The sequence below is a fragment of the Molossus molossus genome, unplaced genomic scaffold (assembly GCF_014108415.1).
Source record: "Molossus molossus isolate mMolMol1 unplaced genomic scaffold, mMolMol1.p scaffold_m16_p_11, whole genome shotgun sequence".
In the NCBI taxonomy this organism is placed as follows: Eukaryota; Metazoa; Chordata; class Mammalia; order Chiroptera; family Molossidae; genus Molossus; species Molossus molossus.
Window position 1 is genome coordinate 81,789,201 of NW_023425346.1, and position 16,391 is coordinate 81,805,591.

Below are 16,391 nucleotides of genomic sequence, written 5' to 3' on the forward strand. Positions count from 1 at the left end.
ATGAAGCCTCTGCTTGGGACCCTTTACCTCTTGAGGAAGCTGGTCCCCGGGGGGCTGGGATATGCTAGGTAAGTGGGAAGTGGAAGAGGGGCTGACTTTATGATATAAAGGTATTAAATGGAATACCTTTTTCAAAATAAATGGAAAACATTTTTCAAGAATAATGCAGCTGGATTCTCCTCTCTTCCTACCCCTACAAACCACCATAAGATAAGAATAATAAAGATCACTGAACTTTCATCACTAAACTTTACTCTAGTAATCTTTGAATAAATGAATAAAAATCTAATAAACATTTTCTAGCACAATGTATGATAAATACCAATAGAATGTTATGGGTTTTTTTTGTGATTGAAACAAGAAAATTATAGTAAAACTTCTGTCTCTCATTTACATTGTTTCTCATTAGTAAATTACATTATTCTAATTATCAAGAAAAATGCTTAAAATGTCTAAAACTACCAAATAATTTCACCAAGAAATAATTACTGTTACTATTTCTGAATAGTTAGCTAGCTAATTATGTATATAGTACTGTTGCCAAAATTTTTCAGTTAAATTGTATGATAAAAATTTTCCTATAACATTTATTATTCATTTAAAACACATTGCAATTAGTAACAGTATTTCATCATTGTTACCCTATAGGATATTTATTTGATTTCAACTGTGTCATTTTCACAAATAATACCACTATAAGCATCCAGCTACAGCAATATTTATGTTTGCAAAATTTTGATTATTTTCTTAATGTAAGTGATGAGAATTATAATTACTAGGTTAGGAGCTGAGAAAATTTTAAGAATCTTGCTGAACATTGCCAAATTGCCTTCTAGAAAAGTTGCATCATTCTACACTTCCACCAACAGTGTATGAAAGTACTTTTTCAGTGTTTGCCAATTTGATTAGTGAAAAACACCGACAGATTATTTATTTTGCATTTTGTTGATTTCTAATAAGGTTAAATATTTTGTCTTATTTATTATTCATTTTATTAGTTTATAAATTATGCATTCATGCCCATTTTTGTGTCCTTTCCTTACTCATAATTAATCATAGCTTCTGTAAATATACAATATTTTAAGACTCCGTGTGTGTGTTTGTATATGTATGTGTGTAGTACAGTCTCCATATAAAGCATTGTTTCCCTTGTTCATACATAACTCAGTATTTGGCTTTTTTGGTATATCTCATGAAGCATGTGCTGTTATAAAATGTTTCCTCTTTTCTTTTATGGTTAAAAGAATCTTGCAATAAACTTGCTCTCATAGAACAAGTTTTTTTTGCCTAGACCATGTGTGTGACTTTAACTTGTCCCTTAGCTTCATACATAGTCTGATTTCAAATATATAAAGGGAGTCTAGGATTTTTTATGATGTCAAAACTCATTTGAACATCGCCTTCTTATTTTTTTCCATTAGTTTGCTTGGTTTCATATATATACTGCATTTATCTTTCTTTCTAAGATTATTCATTTATAAACTAGAGACAAAGAATCTTACAGTTTTCACAAGGCTTTGACTGAGAAAAAAAGCATTCTTCTTAAAAATATCAAGCGCCTTAAAACTTACACATATATTGACCTAGTATTCCTGCTTCTGGAAATCTAGACTGAGGAAATAAACAAAAGTACAGAAAGAATGTATACACTGAAATGTAGCCTCACTTATAATATAAATATTATATTAAATATTATACTATTATGTACGTATTGACATATGTAATAATGAAATATTATTCAACCTTTGGAATATGATTATAAAAACATTTTAATAGCATGGAGAAATGCACGTTTTTTGCTAAAGAAAGAATGCAGAATACAAAATGTAATGAAATACTTAGAAACATATAAGGAAAAAAATATGTACCAAAATGGTCATCGTTGTCTTTGTTGGAGATTTTTTTCCTTTCCCTCAACTATTTATTTTGAAAATATTCTACAGTGAAGATGCATTAAAATTTGTATTTATATGACCACCAAGCCCAGGTTAAGTTATGGAAGTGATCCGGCTCAGGAAATGGGACTCAGAGGAGATGGTTTCCATTGGACAGCTCCTTGTGACCACACTTGAGGAAAACATTTTGAATCTGCTTCCCTCATTCTAATGGCTTTCATTTTCATTACTATTTACTGTTATAAAATAATGTCCATTTTTAAATGGCTCTTACCAACTCAAAATATAGATTACTGCCATTTTTACACTCTTTATTCACTATGACTGATGGAATGATACTCTACAAAATCAACAATTAACAAAGATCACAAGCTTTATAATCTTTCTCTTGAGATGCTCTCATACATATCACATACTCCCAATAAAAGTATGAGTCTGTAGAATCATTTGGGATTTAGCAATATAAATCAAATGCCATGAAAATGTTCATTCTCTTTGACCTACTAATTCTTCTTCCTGGAATGTAGCTCAGAGAAATAATCAGAAGTGAGCAAAAAGATTTATGTGGAAAGTCATTAAGTCCAGAATTATTTACAATAGCACAAAACAAAAAAGAGAAATAGCTTTAATATCCAGCACAGATGATAGTATTTAAATAAATGGTGCTATGTAATACATACCTACAATAAATATTAGTCATTAAATATAATGTTTATGAAGAGATTTTATGGGTTTGAAAAAATATTTCTGATAGAATACAGAATACAAAGGAGTGAATACAAAATTAAATATAGATATAATCTGTACTGTGTTTAAGAAAAAATATGCACAGATAAAAGACTGACAAAAAATATACCAAACCATCAAGTGCTTAACACAGGGAGGTGAGATTATTAAAGTTTATTTTTTTCTCTTTTCTATTTTTCTCCTCTTTTTTCTTCTCTCTGTACTTTCTAAATTTTTCAGTATAAGCATATGTTAATTTTCTAAGCCAGAAAAAAAGTTTGAAAATACTTTGCTGTCATGAAACACTTATGAAACCATTTCTTACCAAGTATGTAAAATACAAAATTTGCCTCAATATTCATTAGGGTTTTGTCTGGTAGTTTTTTGGGGGGGCTTCTTTATACATTCCAATCAAAATTTCCTCAATCCTTGATCTTCAGTATTTATTAATAATGTACCCTAAAGGATCATTTTCTCTGTTGGACATTTTACGAATTCTTATTCAAAAAGAATACACAAATTACAATTATCTTTTCATTTGATAGGTGAGATGAGACTAGTGATAATTTGGGGGATTAGGTATGTTTCCTTCCCTCTCTACACGTATTATGTATCACCCAAGAAATTGTATAGAAAGAGGGAACTGCCTTCTCTAATTATATGGCTTAAACATTGCCTGAACTAAGTATCTGGATCTGTGCCGCTTAAGCATTGTGTTTAATTTCATGTAAAAGCGATAAGCACTTTTAATATCAAAGCTTTTCGCTCGAATTCCAGACGGTTCCCTTTTTTGCATGTTACATGGACCTAGTCATGCTAAGCTGGGCTTCGGAGACAGAAGCTCACACATTTGGCGGACGTCAGCTGCGGAAGAGCCAGGTGTTGGTGCTCGTGGGCGGCCGGTCACCTTCGATCTGTCCCCTTCTGGGCTGCGCAGTTGCCGGGGACTAGGAATTCGCCAGACGCCAGCCCCGCCGTGCAGTGCGTGTGCGCCTGTCCTGCCACTGAGGAGACGCCTGTGACAGCCACGCAACCAAGTGTTCGCTGGCTGTTGTGACAGCGACCATCCCTGGTCCCAACACTGGCGTGAAAGCATCGCCAAGGATTTCATTTCCTGGCCAGACATGAGGGCAGGACAACCAGTTCGAGGAAGGAGGGAGAAGGGAGGGCTGAAGACATATCCTTCCCATTGGCCCATTCTCTCTACTCTCCCCTTCCAAAGAAAGCCCTGAAATTGTTTTCTAGTGCCCTTATCATGTCAATACCACTTGGCTCTGTTTGTAGTCCCAATCAGAGATACACGGTTCAAAAAATAGACTAATAAATGTTTCATGCCCATTTTCTAGGATATAATAAAAGTATAATTTATTTTATAATAAAAGTATCTTTATTTTGCCCATGTAACAAAATCTTCAGGAAAAAAAATATAATAACTTGGAATAATGATGTTTACCTTAAGGAGATAAATGGCTTTTATCCTCCAGATATTGTGCAATGCTTTCTGCTGCCTTTTTGGTCCACCTTCCAACTCTCATGATATCCCAGTTTCTTCTCGGCTTTTTATCTGCCTTTCTTCCTTTGCAGATCGCTAGCATAACACAGGCAGGAGGTTGTGAACAAGACAATTACTCCATGGAGGAGCCTGGAGACCTATCCCTATAACAGATACCACCCTATGGGGGAGGTGAGCAAGGATACATGGTGGGGTTGGTGTTAGGCACAACCTACTTTAGGATCGGTGAGGATGGTTCACTATTAATATTCATTGACTAGAGAGGCTCACAATATGAGATGGAGATTTGCCTGGGCACTGAGGTTAAGGAATTCCCAAACATTAACCCCCACCCCTGACCACCACCATTGAAGCTACAGACCCTGGTACTATGAAATAAAAAGGCAAATCAAAAACAAAAGAGAAGAAAAAAAGCACCCTGACCAGTTCTGTGAGTGTGAACATGGATCAGAATTAACCCGTGCTCTTGTTTATCAAGTTCTTAGCTAGTTTAAGCAGGGCAAGGCCAGTGTGTGTATGGGTGTGGGGTGTGCGATGGAGAAGACTTCTGACTCGTGTTTAGCTGAAAATGTGGTACAGTCGTCCCTCGCCACTTCGTGTTTCGACTTTCGCGGCTTCACTCTATCACGGTTTTTTCAAATATATTCATTAAAAAGTTGATCAAGACAGTGAAAATGATACAGTGCACACTCAGTTGTCTGAGTCAATTGTACACCCCTGTATCACAATTAAAATTAAAATTACTGTACGTATGGACTGTAGGCCTATGTACTCGAGCACCCCAGGAGTCCTTCAACGCCAGGTGCAACTGCTAGAGTCAGGAACGGATTAACTGTGATACTCTGATAAACGAGGGACGACTGTATTTCTTATAGGATGAAAGAGACAGACTCAGCAGTTCTTAAGATAAGAAAACTCTTTTCAAATAAGTATTTGTATTGCTACTAAGATAAGTTTAGTGATTTCCAAAACTAGTTACAGTAAAAAATTAGGTACTATATATGCAAATAAATGTGTGTGTGGGGGGGGGGTATGTGAGCCATTATACAAAACTTTTTTGAAATATACATTTTTAAAAATAGAATTGCTTGGTTAAAGGATATGCCCATCTAAATTTTTATATAAATGTACAAGTTGCCCTCCAAATAAGCTTTACCACTTATTTTCTCAATATTTGGGGATACATCAATATTTTCTAGAGCTTTTTAAAAATAGTACAAGAAAGGTTTTTAAGTATGGGAGGTATTCTGTCACATCCTGGTGACTGTTTAATGTCTTGTACTTGTAAATTCCAGTCATTTTCATAGAACTCCAAGTTATTGACTTACAGGAAAAATGTAAGACCCTTCTTTTCTAAGCACAGTGTATGATTTGTAATTAAATCAACATCTATTCAGGTCTGCCCAATTTAATCAAATGATTAACTTGAGCTTTCTGTTGTCATAGTCTATGAAGGGCTTACCCAACTCCTCTAAACTTGGAACCATGGACATTAGCAAAGGATATTACTGAGATCCATAAAGACTGAAGAAAGTCCCACAAAATAAGGCTGACTCTAAATTTCTGGAGTGATTGGGTGTCACATGGAAGCTAAGTCTGGCGGCCCTTTGAAGAATGTTTATTATCAGTGGAAATTGTTCATTCTCACTAACTTCTTTGCAGAGTTCAACAGGTATGCTAAGATTTATGGCAGAGTAGTGCTTTAAAGAAAATAAGAGAGGGTGGGGAATAATTGATTGGTTTCGTATTCTAGCCTGTTTAGCACACAGCTGTTGCAATGTAAAACAGAGGAATTCGGTATCTTAATGAAAGAAGCAGTTATCTTAATCAGAGGCAAGTGAACAATCTCTGACTGATCGCTGCAGTTCTCCCCGGCTGCTGCGGGTTTATCAGTGGATGAGCCAGATAAGTGAGAAGTACGCAAAAATAGTGACAAAGCATTTCCTAGGGATGACCTGTGAGATGCAGCCCATGTATTATTTGAAGGTGAGTGAGAAGGCTGAGAATTGCCTTACTGGGGAACAGAGGTCTCTCCCACAGAACACAAGGATACTTGTTTACTATTCGGGGGATCTAGTCAGAAATGTAGACAAGGTTAAAAGAGGCAGTGCAGCCCTGGCCAGTTTGGCTCAGCGGTTAGAGCGTCGGCCTGCGGTCCGGAGAGACCCGGGTTCAGTTCCCGCTAAGGGCACGTACTTCGGTTACAGTTTGTCCCCGGCCCTGGTTGGTCGTGCGGATGGCAGCCGCTCGATGTGTCCCTTCACGTCGATGTTTCTCTCTCTCTCTCTCCCTTCCTCTCTCTCCCTCCCACTCTATCTGTACAAAAAATGGAAAAATATCCTCGGATGAGGATAAAAAAAAAAAAAAAAAAAAAAGAGGCAGTGCAGAAAGACTGCCTTTTCCACCCCAAGCTGGGCTTTTAAAATTCAAAATTTGTAAAGGCTCACACGTTAATTATCTGCGTGGAATCTAGCTCTAGAGCAAAGAGTGTGTGGAATAGTTGGGTGGGACCATGGGGTAGGACTTGAAAATAGTAAGGCCCAGAAATATAAGAGCATATTCCTTTGTTGTCTCCACGTGGGGCCTCCCTCATCCTCACTAAGACTGAGGAACTTAGCGCCATGGATGATGGAGTGGACAGGGCCTGAACCATTCTGGGTGAGTGTCTGGCTCTGTGAAGGCCTGGGTACCTCCACTGTTCGCATTGAGGTGGAATAGGGCAGACTGCGTAAGGGAGAATCCCCCACTCACTGCGTCAGCCGGAGCCCACTCACTTTTCATGTGTATTTTGAATTTTAAAAATAAATATAAATAGTGTTCTTTTAAACAACATTTAAAAATCATGTACAATGTTCAGTTTTGGTTCTTTCTTTTTATGATTGAGTAAACCCAAGCCCAGAGAAGTGAAGTAACTTGTTCAAAGTCACACAGCCAGATAATAGCACAGCCATGGGGATAACCCAATCTCCAGCCTCCCTGCTTGGTCTTTGGTGGGGGACATGGGGACTCAGCATGTGGTCTTAAGCACAACAGCCAAGGTCATGGACAGAAGAACAAGCGTAGCTGAGGAAGTGTCATATTGGCGTGTATCTCTGCCAGCATCCTTGCTTCATGCCCGAGACCACACAGTAGAGCAGGAAAGGGACCTCTAGGGGAATAAAAAACCTGATAACTTTGCACAGTGGCTTACAATAATACGTGATTGTTTGGTAATGGAGCATGGATATTCCCTCCAGATCAGCCAACCGTCCAATAACCCCAAGAAGATCATTTGGATGGACTGTGGAATTCACGCCAGGGAACGGATTGCCCCTGCTTTTTGCCAGTGGTTTGTGAAAGAAGTGAGTGTCTTTAGCTTCCTCATAATGGTTAACCACCCCACAAAATACCTGTCACGTCTTGGCTATGTAGAAAGCCTGCTTTATTCACATGTTGGCATGGCAACTCGACTGAGCTACTTGTTCTCCCCAAGGGAAATGGAATTAAAGTATCTTCACTGAAAAGTGAGGTATTCTGATCTCTTTCCAGTGCATTCAACATTGCTGTTATTGGAAGACAAGCATACCTAAATGTAAAAGAAAATATGTCTTGGAAGTCGGAGATGAGTGAATCCTTTTTCAAATAGTCTTGGGCATTTCTAACACTAGAACCCTTCGTTTTTTTTAACCTGCAAAAGAAGCATAAAATGACTCCTTCAGAGGTCGGTTTGTGTATTAAGAGATTAAGATATGAAAAATACCTAGTACGATGAATTTTTGCATATTACCTATACCCCTCCCTTGAGGGAATAAAGAACCTTTAAAAGTAACATATTTTTTGTGTCAGTCTTTTCAGAAACCCGAGCATAAAGAATTTAACCCACAAAGAGTTCTCAGTGGTGCCCTGGCCGGTTTGGCTCAGAAGTTAGAGCATCAGCCTGCGGACCAGAGAGTCCAGGGTTCGGTTCCCACTAAGGGCACGTACCTTGGTTGCAGTTTGTTCCCAGCCCCGGTTGGGGTCGTGTGGGTGGCAACCAATCAATGTGTCTCTCTCACATCGATGTTTCTCTCTCTCTCTTCCCCCTTCTCTCCCTCCCGCTCTGTCTGAAGATAAATGCAAAAATGTCCCTGGGTGAGTATAAAAAAAAAAAAAAAAGTTTTCAGTGGTTCCTAGGCCAACAACATCAACACAACTGGGATCTTGTTAGAAATGCCGGTTCTCAGGCCCCACCTCAGACCTAGTAAATTAGGGGTGGGGGGGCAGAACCAGGCAATCTGTATTTTAACAAGTCGCCAGGTGATCTTGATGTACACTGACGTTTGAGGACCATCACTGTAACCAAGAGGCAACTGAGGTGGGGTGGAGGGTGGAGGTTGTGCACATCTCTTATGATTAAGTTGACATCATTTTAAAAACTAAAAGAGAAAAACACCTCTTACCAGGATGATCCCAAACGTCTCTCTTAAATTTCCAGATTCTACAAAACTATCAAGGCAACCCAAGGGTAAAAGTTCCTTAAGAACCTGGACTTCTATGTGCTTCCAGTTCTTAACATAGATAGTTATATCTACACTTGGACAATTGTGAGTACATTGAGCTTGGTCCTAGGATGACTTCATAAACTAGATCTGGACTCCGGTTCATTAGTCTGACCTGTCATTGCAGCTATGAAATGTTTTGTGGCCATGCAAACAAAGCAACACTGTTTGAGATAAAACTCAACCTAATATATTTAAGCCCACAATAAGTTCAGCACTGAAGAGTCCTTTTTAGAGTTGAAGTCCAGCACATTTTGTTTTATTTTGTTTTGACATACTCCCAGTTTTTCGGCCAGACTTGTTTTCTCCAACTCCATCTCCTTAAAGTTTGTGGGGTGTCTACCACCTGATCAGGATTATATTGATACACATTTCTTACATCACCCTGTGTCTGCCTCTGGTAGCACAAGGGACACAGATGATGTATAGACACTAATCCAGCCTTCATTTTTTTCATTGTGATCATTCACATAGGGGGCAAATATCTCATAAACCTTTTCATTCAGCAGACAACTTCCTCTTTAAAATGTTTCTAAAGCATATTACTCCACAAATAAGAGCCCCTCTTTCTAGAGAGTATTCATTCCTCCCCCTCCCCCAGCACCACCTCCCAAGGTTCTTCATGGGACCCCTATCTCTGCAACAGCCTTTTGCCCAGTATGTTTATGAAATCCTTCCCTCTGCGCTTGTCTGGCGAACTTGTCTTTATTCTCGTCTCCACACATCAGTCTCCGGCTTCCAGAGCTGTGCAGAGACCGTCTCTGATACATCTGGAACAGCCTTGTTCCATCTGCCGAGCTGTTTCCCTTTCATTCTGTATCGCTTGGACCTAAAATGCTTCTCTGAAGATTTCCCTGATCACATCCACCAAGCACTGCTAACCCGCACATGAGGAAAAAGCTAAACTATTCCCTTCAACTTGATGGTGTAGAATGTTCCTGTTATTGGGGGTTGGTAGCCTATCTGCAAGACTAAAAGTCATATACATAAGCTTCATCATGTTAAAGGCAAGTTCTTCCAGACAATCCTGGGAATGACTTTTCTATTTGAGGACCACTCGTCATTACTAACACTGTGATTTATGAGACCTTAGAATGGCAACATCCCTGTGTTCTTCTGTTCAGGTTCGGTTTTGGAGGAAATCCCGTTCATCCCATAATAATGGCACATGTTTTGGGACAGACCTCACAAGAGATTTCAATGCATCCCGGTGTAGTAAGTTCATGTTTAGTAGATAAATTGATGAACAAAATATGGAGAAGCCAGGAAAGAGGTAATTACAGGAGAAATAACTTGAAAATAAACGTCTAATTTTGTACAGCTTGCTGGGAACCCTGTCCTGTGTGTTCCCTCTAAAGGGATGATATTAAAAAGCAGCAACATCCTCGTGCAGGACTTTCTTCAAGTGAGGTTGGTTAAACTAGGGCCAAGAAGGCCTAGGCCAGTGTGAATACGCCTGAAATCCATTGCTTTGTTTAGAAATATATGAATTATCATAAAGAGAAGAAAAACAGAGAACTACCCTTGCAGATTATTTCGCAGCAGGAGGGCAGGCATAAACGCACCAAACATTTTCTCCTCCTGAAGGCAGTTTCATGTTTCTGAATCTCAACGTGCCCGTGAATTGGAAGTAAACGCAGAGGTGGGAAAGTTGAAGGGCAGTCGGGTGAACAACCAGACGGCCAGGGTTAAAATTCAGATTTAGTGACTGTGCGATCTTGGAAAAATTGCTTCATTCCCCTGTCTGTTTTCCCTTATTTAGAGTGTGGCCCACAGTAAGCATCCTCTCAGTAGGTGGTGGGGATTAAATGAGATGCCACGTAGCACTTGCAAACCGGCTCTAATGAGACAAAGCAGTAAGACAGCGAGAGAGAAGCTGAGGTCAAGAAGACTATGTCAGTCTGACCTTGGGAACCTGAGAACTGGTCCCCAACCATTTGTTTTGTGGCCCACCACAAGTTGAAGTTAAAAATGACGGAAAATGCCATTCCATTTTACACCTGCCCTCCCGGGCCATGTAAGCACGGAGTTGATTTCTAAACCCGAATGTCAGCCCTTCTGCCTTTCTGAGTTCCTCCTTGAAGGGTGATCCAAGTTGACTCACTTAACCAGAACTAACTTAGACAAGCAAGGTCAAGCCCCAAGTCCACCCACAGTTGCCCTGAGTGAAGATGACTTCTTACCCTCCGTCATGATTCCTTCTTTGTGGTTTCCTGCATTCCAGGTATTGGCGCACCTAAGCATTGCCAAGGTTTAACCTGTGGGGCAGGACCAGCGTCTGAACCTGAGACTAGAGCTGTTTCCAGCCTAGTTGAGAGCAAGAAAAAGGACCTTCTGTGCTACCTGACCATACACTCTTATGGCTCATCCTCATCCCTTACGGCTACACCAAAAATAAAGCAAGTAACCATGACGGACTAGTAAGACCGGAGCACCAGGCTTTAGACCCTAAAGTCTAAAGGTTCTCAACCTTCCTAAGGCCGCGACCCTTTAATACAGTTCCCCATGTTGTGGTGACCCCCAACCATAAAATTATTTTTGTTGCTACTTCATAACTGTAATTTTGCTACTGTTATGTCTTAGGCGACCCCTGTGAAAGGGTCGTTCAACCCCCAAAGGGGTCGCGACCCACAGGTTGAGAACCGCTGCTCTAGAGAACCCTCAGTAGGAGCCTTGCTTTCCTTGCCCCGATTTCTATTTCCTAGATCTTTGGCCCCAGCCCTGCTTTTGTTCCCTCTGTTCTTTATTTCTCCTGCTTTTCACACCTTGCCAGCCGCCTGCTGGGAAGGTTTCAGGTTAAATGCTGCTTTACCTACATTAATTAACTACCTGTTTCATAAAATGTCAAGTTGGGAGACATCTTAGGTATTCGTCTATAATATAAATGAGATGATTATGTTAATAATCTGCAAGAATGTGCTCTCATTTCTGTAAATTCTCTGGAAGCGCCGATCAGCAGTGAAGGCTCGTGAGCCGTGCTTCCAAGGACTCGCCAGCTGTTAGTGGAATATGGCACCTCGAAAATAACTCGGCTAAATAATAGCCGCGCTCTCCTCCGCTAAACACAACGCTTTATTTTCTTCTAAACGCTGCCTCTAGTATTTGCAGAGGAGTATTTGTAGGGGAAGCGCCAGTGAAATCCAGGCCTGCGCAGGGAAAGTAGCTTTGTCTCACCCAGTCCCGCTCGGAAGCTGTTTACCCAGCCGACGGCGCACAGAACTGTCCAGGAGGACTAGGCTCTGCCCTTTTATGAACCCGGGAACAACAGACACACGTCAAAAAGAGGATACCTTTAGGATTGTAATGTTTGTATCTTGTTTTTATTGTTTTTTTCAATTCTGAAAGGCAGTAAAATACATATAAAATGTATCATTTTAACCATTAAAATTTTTTAAATTGATTTTAGTGAGACAGAAAGGGAGAGAAAGAGAGATAGAAACACTGATGAGAGAAAACATCGATTGGCTGCCTCCTGTATGCCCCCCACTGAGTATTTGGCCCACAACCTGGGCGTGTGTCCTGATCAGGAATCGAACCAGCAACCTCTTGGTGCATGAGTCAATGCTCAACCACTGAGCCACACTAGCCAGGCCATTTTAAACATTTTTAAGTGGACAGTTAAGTCTATTCACATTATTATGCAATCAATCTCCAAAACTTTTTTCTCTTGCATAAGTAAAACTCTATACCCTGTCCCCCTCGCCCCTGGAAATCATCATTCTACTTTCTTTTTTTATGAGTGACTACTCTAGATAACTCATATCACTGGAATCATACAGAATCTGGCTTTTTGTGACTGGTTTATTTCACTTAGCACAATGTTCATTTATGTTGTATCATATTCAGAATTGCCTTCCTTTTTAAGGCTGAATAATATTACATTGTATGCATAGACAACATTTTCCTTGTCTGTTTATCTATCAATGGACATCTGAATTGTTTCCACCTTTCGTTTATTTGAAAAATGCTACTATGAACATAGGTGTACAATATCTCCTGAGACCCCATTTCCAGTTCTTTTGGGCGTATAACCAGAAGTAGAAACAGCCTGTGGTAATTCTATTTTTAATTTTTCGAAGAACCATCAAACTGTTTCGATAGGAATTACACCACTTTCCATTCCCACCAACAGCACGCAAAGGTTCCAGTTTTTCCACATTCTGACCACCTCTTGGTATTTTACGCTTACCTTTTTTTTTTTTTTTTTAACAAACTCTTCATTATCAACAAATACTGGGATGGATAGGGACTAAGCTTGCTCTGTTCTTAAAATCACGGAGGCCTGGGCACCCATTTTTTCCCTTGCACATCCTGTCCCCTCCCACTGGAGCATGGACCCATTAAACACTTGTCTGGGCAGAAAAAGAAAAACGCTACAGAGCTTTGCTAGAGGGAGCCTTTCCCTAGTAGTCAACATTTCTAGCTGTACCTAGGTGTTTTTGGTACTACATGATCACTTTACAAGATGTGGAAATAACTAACACTTGCCTTGGACTTTACAGTTTACGAAGGGATTTCACAGCCATTATCTCAACTGAGCCTCATGACAATATAGTAAGCTCACGTGGGAGATGTGGAAATTGAGACCTTGAGTTAAGTGATGTTCCTAGAGCTCCTGCAGACGGTGAGTGGTGCAGCCAGGGCTGGAACCCGTGTCTTCAGATTCCAGGGGTTACATTCATCTGATCACCTCACACTGGCTCAGGAAGTGTTTACAACTTCTAGGAACTGTTATTAAATTAGATGCTCTCACCACAGTATCCTATTTCCCCCGCATTTTTTGGTCCTAGAAGTTTCATTTCTTCCTTAAAGAAGTCTCCAGAAACAGATTTCAGATGAGAAGCCCAGAACCCTCCTTATTCTCCAGTTTCTGTGATATTTGTCATGGATGTTTACTTTCTATGTAAAGCGATCTGTGACAAATATGAATGAACTACCAAAGACAGGCCATTTCTGATGGGACAGGCCTTCCACTAGCAGAAAAAGAGGCCCATATACTCCAGTATTTTTCTAGGTAATTTCATTCCCTTCTTGGTTCAACAAAACAAATACCACGTGACCATTTTGCAAGGTGTGTGTTGAAAGGTTAGAGAGTCTTGTGCTGCTGATTGAACTTCTTGTTGGAGCCCTCTTGGCCACAGGCTAGAGGGGGCAAGAAGGCAGGAGGGGCCGCTAAGACGAGAATTATGGTACACCTTTTAGTAATACATGAAGAAATTGACACACTGAATTGAGAAATATTCTTTAATTCTGTATCTCCTACAGTCTCAGGTGCTGAAGAGGTAGCATGAACACTCATCTCCATAATTTTCAATAAAAAGAAGGTGTAAAGACTTTCTCACCTTGTCTCAACCTAACTGAAGCCAGCTAGCAGTGGTTTGGGGTTCTTATGGGTAAGCTTTGACAGCGCACAAGGACACAGAATCAAGGCAACTGTTTCAGGGGGTTTCCACTTCTAGTATTATTTACAACTACCAAGTCTGATAATTAATCTCTATATATTTACAAAACCAAAAATGTGTAGAAATCATGATAAATATTATGCTGCATGATAGACAACTTGGCAATCACTACGTAGGGGAAACATAACTATATACAGCTCTGTTCTAAGCTGCTCTGAAATTAGAATAGCTATAAGAATTCTAATGTTTTAGGTGCTAACATTCTTTCCATTTGAACTCATCCCATACCAGACCTGCATCCCATCCTAAACTCCATCCTCCCACACAAATGCCAGGGCCTTAGCCAATCACCTTACAAGGTAACAATAGTCCATTTCAGAGGCAGTAAAACTGATAGAAGGTGATAGCACTGGAAATAAAACTTGGTAACTGTTTGAAAGAAGAAGAGTCAAAAATGATTTTACATGTGTTTGGAGGACTATGATAAGCCAGAAATATGAAAATCCTTTACTTACTGGGTTTGAGTGTGTTGAGTCTGAAGTACCAGCAGGCTACCTAGGTATAGATGTCCAATGGGAAGAGAGAAAGATGGTCTGAAACCATCAAGGTGGATTTAGACAAAATACCAACCCTCTGGATTGTTGATTTTAGTTTTAACCCTAGATATTGGTCTCTGCATTTCCCACCTCTACATCCAAGTTGGACAGAAGGCAGCAAGTGCACTGGAAACAAGGCATGGAACCCATTATAAAGTTGGACAGACTCTAGAGATGTTATGTAAGTATCTCTCTTTCTTTTTTCTCAATAGTACCTAAGGAACAAAAGAAGTCAGTGGACTTTGGGGAGTAGGGTGGGCGGAAGGGGGAGAGACGAGTTCCTGGGATCAACAGGAAGTTTTACAAAATCAAAATGACCAAAGATAAAAGAGAGTCTGTACAAATCCAGAATTATGTTCTCTAGGGATAAGATGTGAGCTCAAAGGAAAAATTAATACACTGGCTAAGACCAGAACTCCCTCTGGCTTCAGTTTAAAAGAGCTGGCAGAGAGAAGGCACAGGAGTTAACAGGAAGGACGTTTTCCAGTGATCCTTGGTCAATTGATTCAGTTCCCAGAGAACCCATCAGGCTAAGAAAGCAGAGCAGGTGGGGCCTGGAGAAAAGGTCTTAAAAAATAATAATATTTTAGTTGGAAGAAGTGTGCACTACTTATCCCCATCACCAACCACCACCTCCTCCACCCACCAGAGGACCGCCTAGATAATATTTGCATATTTTTCCAGATGGTCACTTTGTTTCTGTTCCTTATATGTCAGTTTACTCTTGTCTTAAAATATTAGGTTGTCCAGTCTTTGATTCAGCTGAGAAACTAACGAAACTTCTGCTATGTATCAGGTATAATCTTAGGTCCTTTGGTGGTGGTAGTGAAAGGGAGACAGAGAGACCAAACAAGACTAATTCCTACCGTACAGGGGCTTAATATCAAGGAGAGGGAGAAGAGAGCTACCCATGACACCCGAACATGAAGGAGTTGCTTATTTTTCTGCATCGAACCTTTATTCCTGAAATGGCTTATCGAAATCTGTGCTTTCACTATACAAATTCTAACTCTGCCTTCATGGTTTCATTTGCAGATGCCTCATCAGGGTCTTCAAGAGACTGGGCTCGGGACATTGGGATCCCCTTCTCATACACATTTGAGCTGAGGGACAGTGGCACATATGGATGTGCTCTGCCAGAATCTTGGATTCAGGCCACCCGCAAGGAGGCCGTGGAGGCTGTGTTCTCCATCCTGGATGATGTGCAAAAGAAATACTTGAGCTCAAACAGTGCTGGAAAGGTGACATCCACCGTGGTGGTGTTAAGCCAGCTAATGTCCTTCCATTCTCTTTTCTAAGTGCGCCCCACCCAGGCCTTCTGTGCCCCGATGACATGCCATGGTTGCAGAGAAGGTGTTGTCTATGGTCATAGAGGAACCAAATAAATTAGCTAAAAATATTTTCTATTTCAATAAAGATAAATCATGTTTGAATTGCAATGTTTGTTTTGCTGGTGATTAATGTTTTATTTAAAAAACGAGTATAATATTAGTTAGTTATTGCTACAATGATGCTGCAAACCAAACCACTCTAAAATTCAATGGCTCATGAATTTATAGGTCAGTTAGAATCAGTTTTGCTGATTTTGACTATGCTCACTTATACATCTGTGGCCAGTTTTGGGGCAGCTGCCCCAGGATTTAGAGATTTTTTTTTCCTATCTAAATTCTTTGAAAATATTATTTGTGCCTTGGAACCAGGTTTACACTTAACTTTGTGTTCTTAAGTTAGTAGCAGCATTC

General features: G+C 40.0%; 1 protein-coding gene across 1 annotated transcript; it reads left to right on the top strand.

Annotated features, from left to right (window-relative positions):
• CPO (carboxypeptidase O) lies at positions 1-15,947 on the top strand. Its single transcript, XM_036255041.1, is given in 11 exon segments — positions 1-68; positions 4,206-4,304; positions 6,018-6,120; positions 7,371-7,475; positions 8,588-8,619; positions 8,621-8,696; positions 9,776-9,866; positions 10,876-11,013; positions 11,016-11,070; positions 14,745-14,830; positions 15,685-15,947. Coding segments are annotated over 11 exon segments (1,116 nt in total).
• The last annotated feature ends 444 nt before the right edge of the window (positions 15,948-16,391 follow it).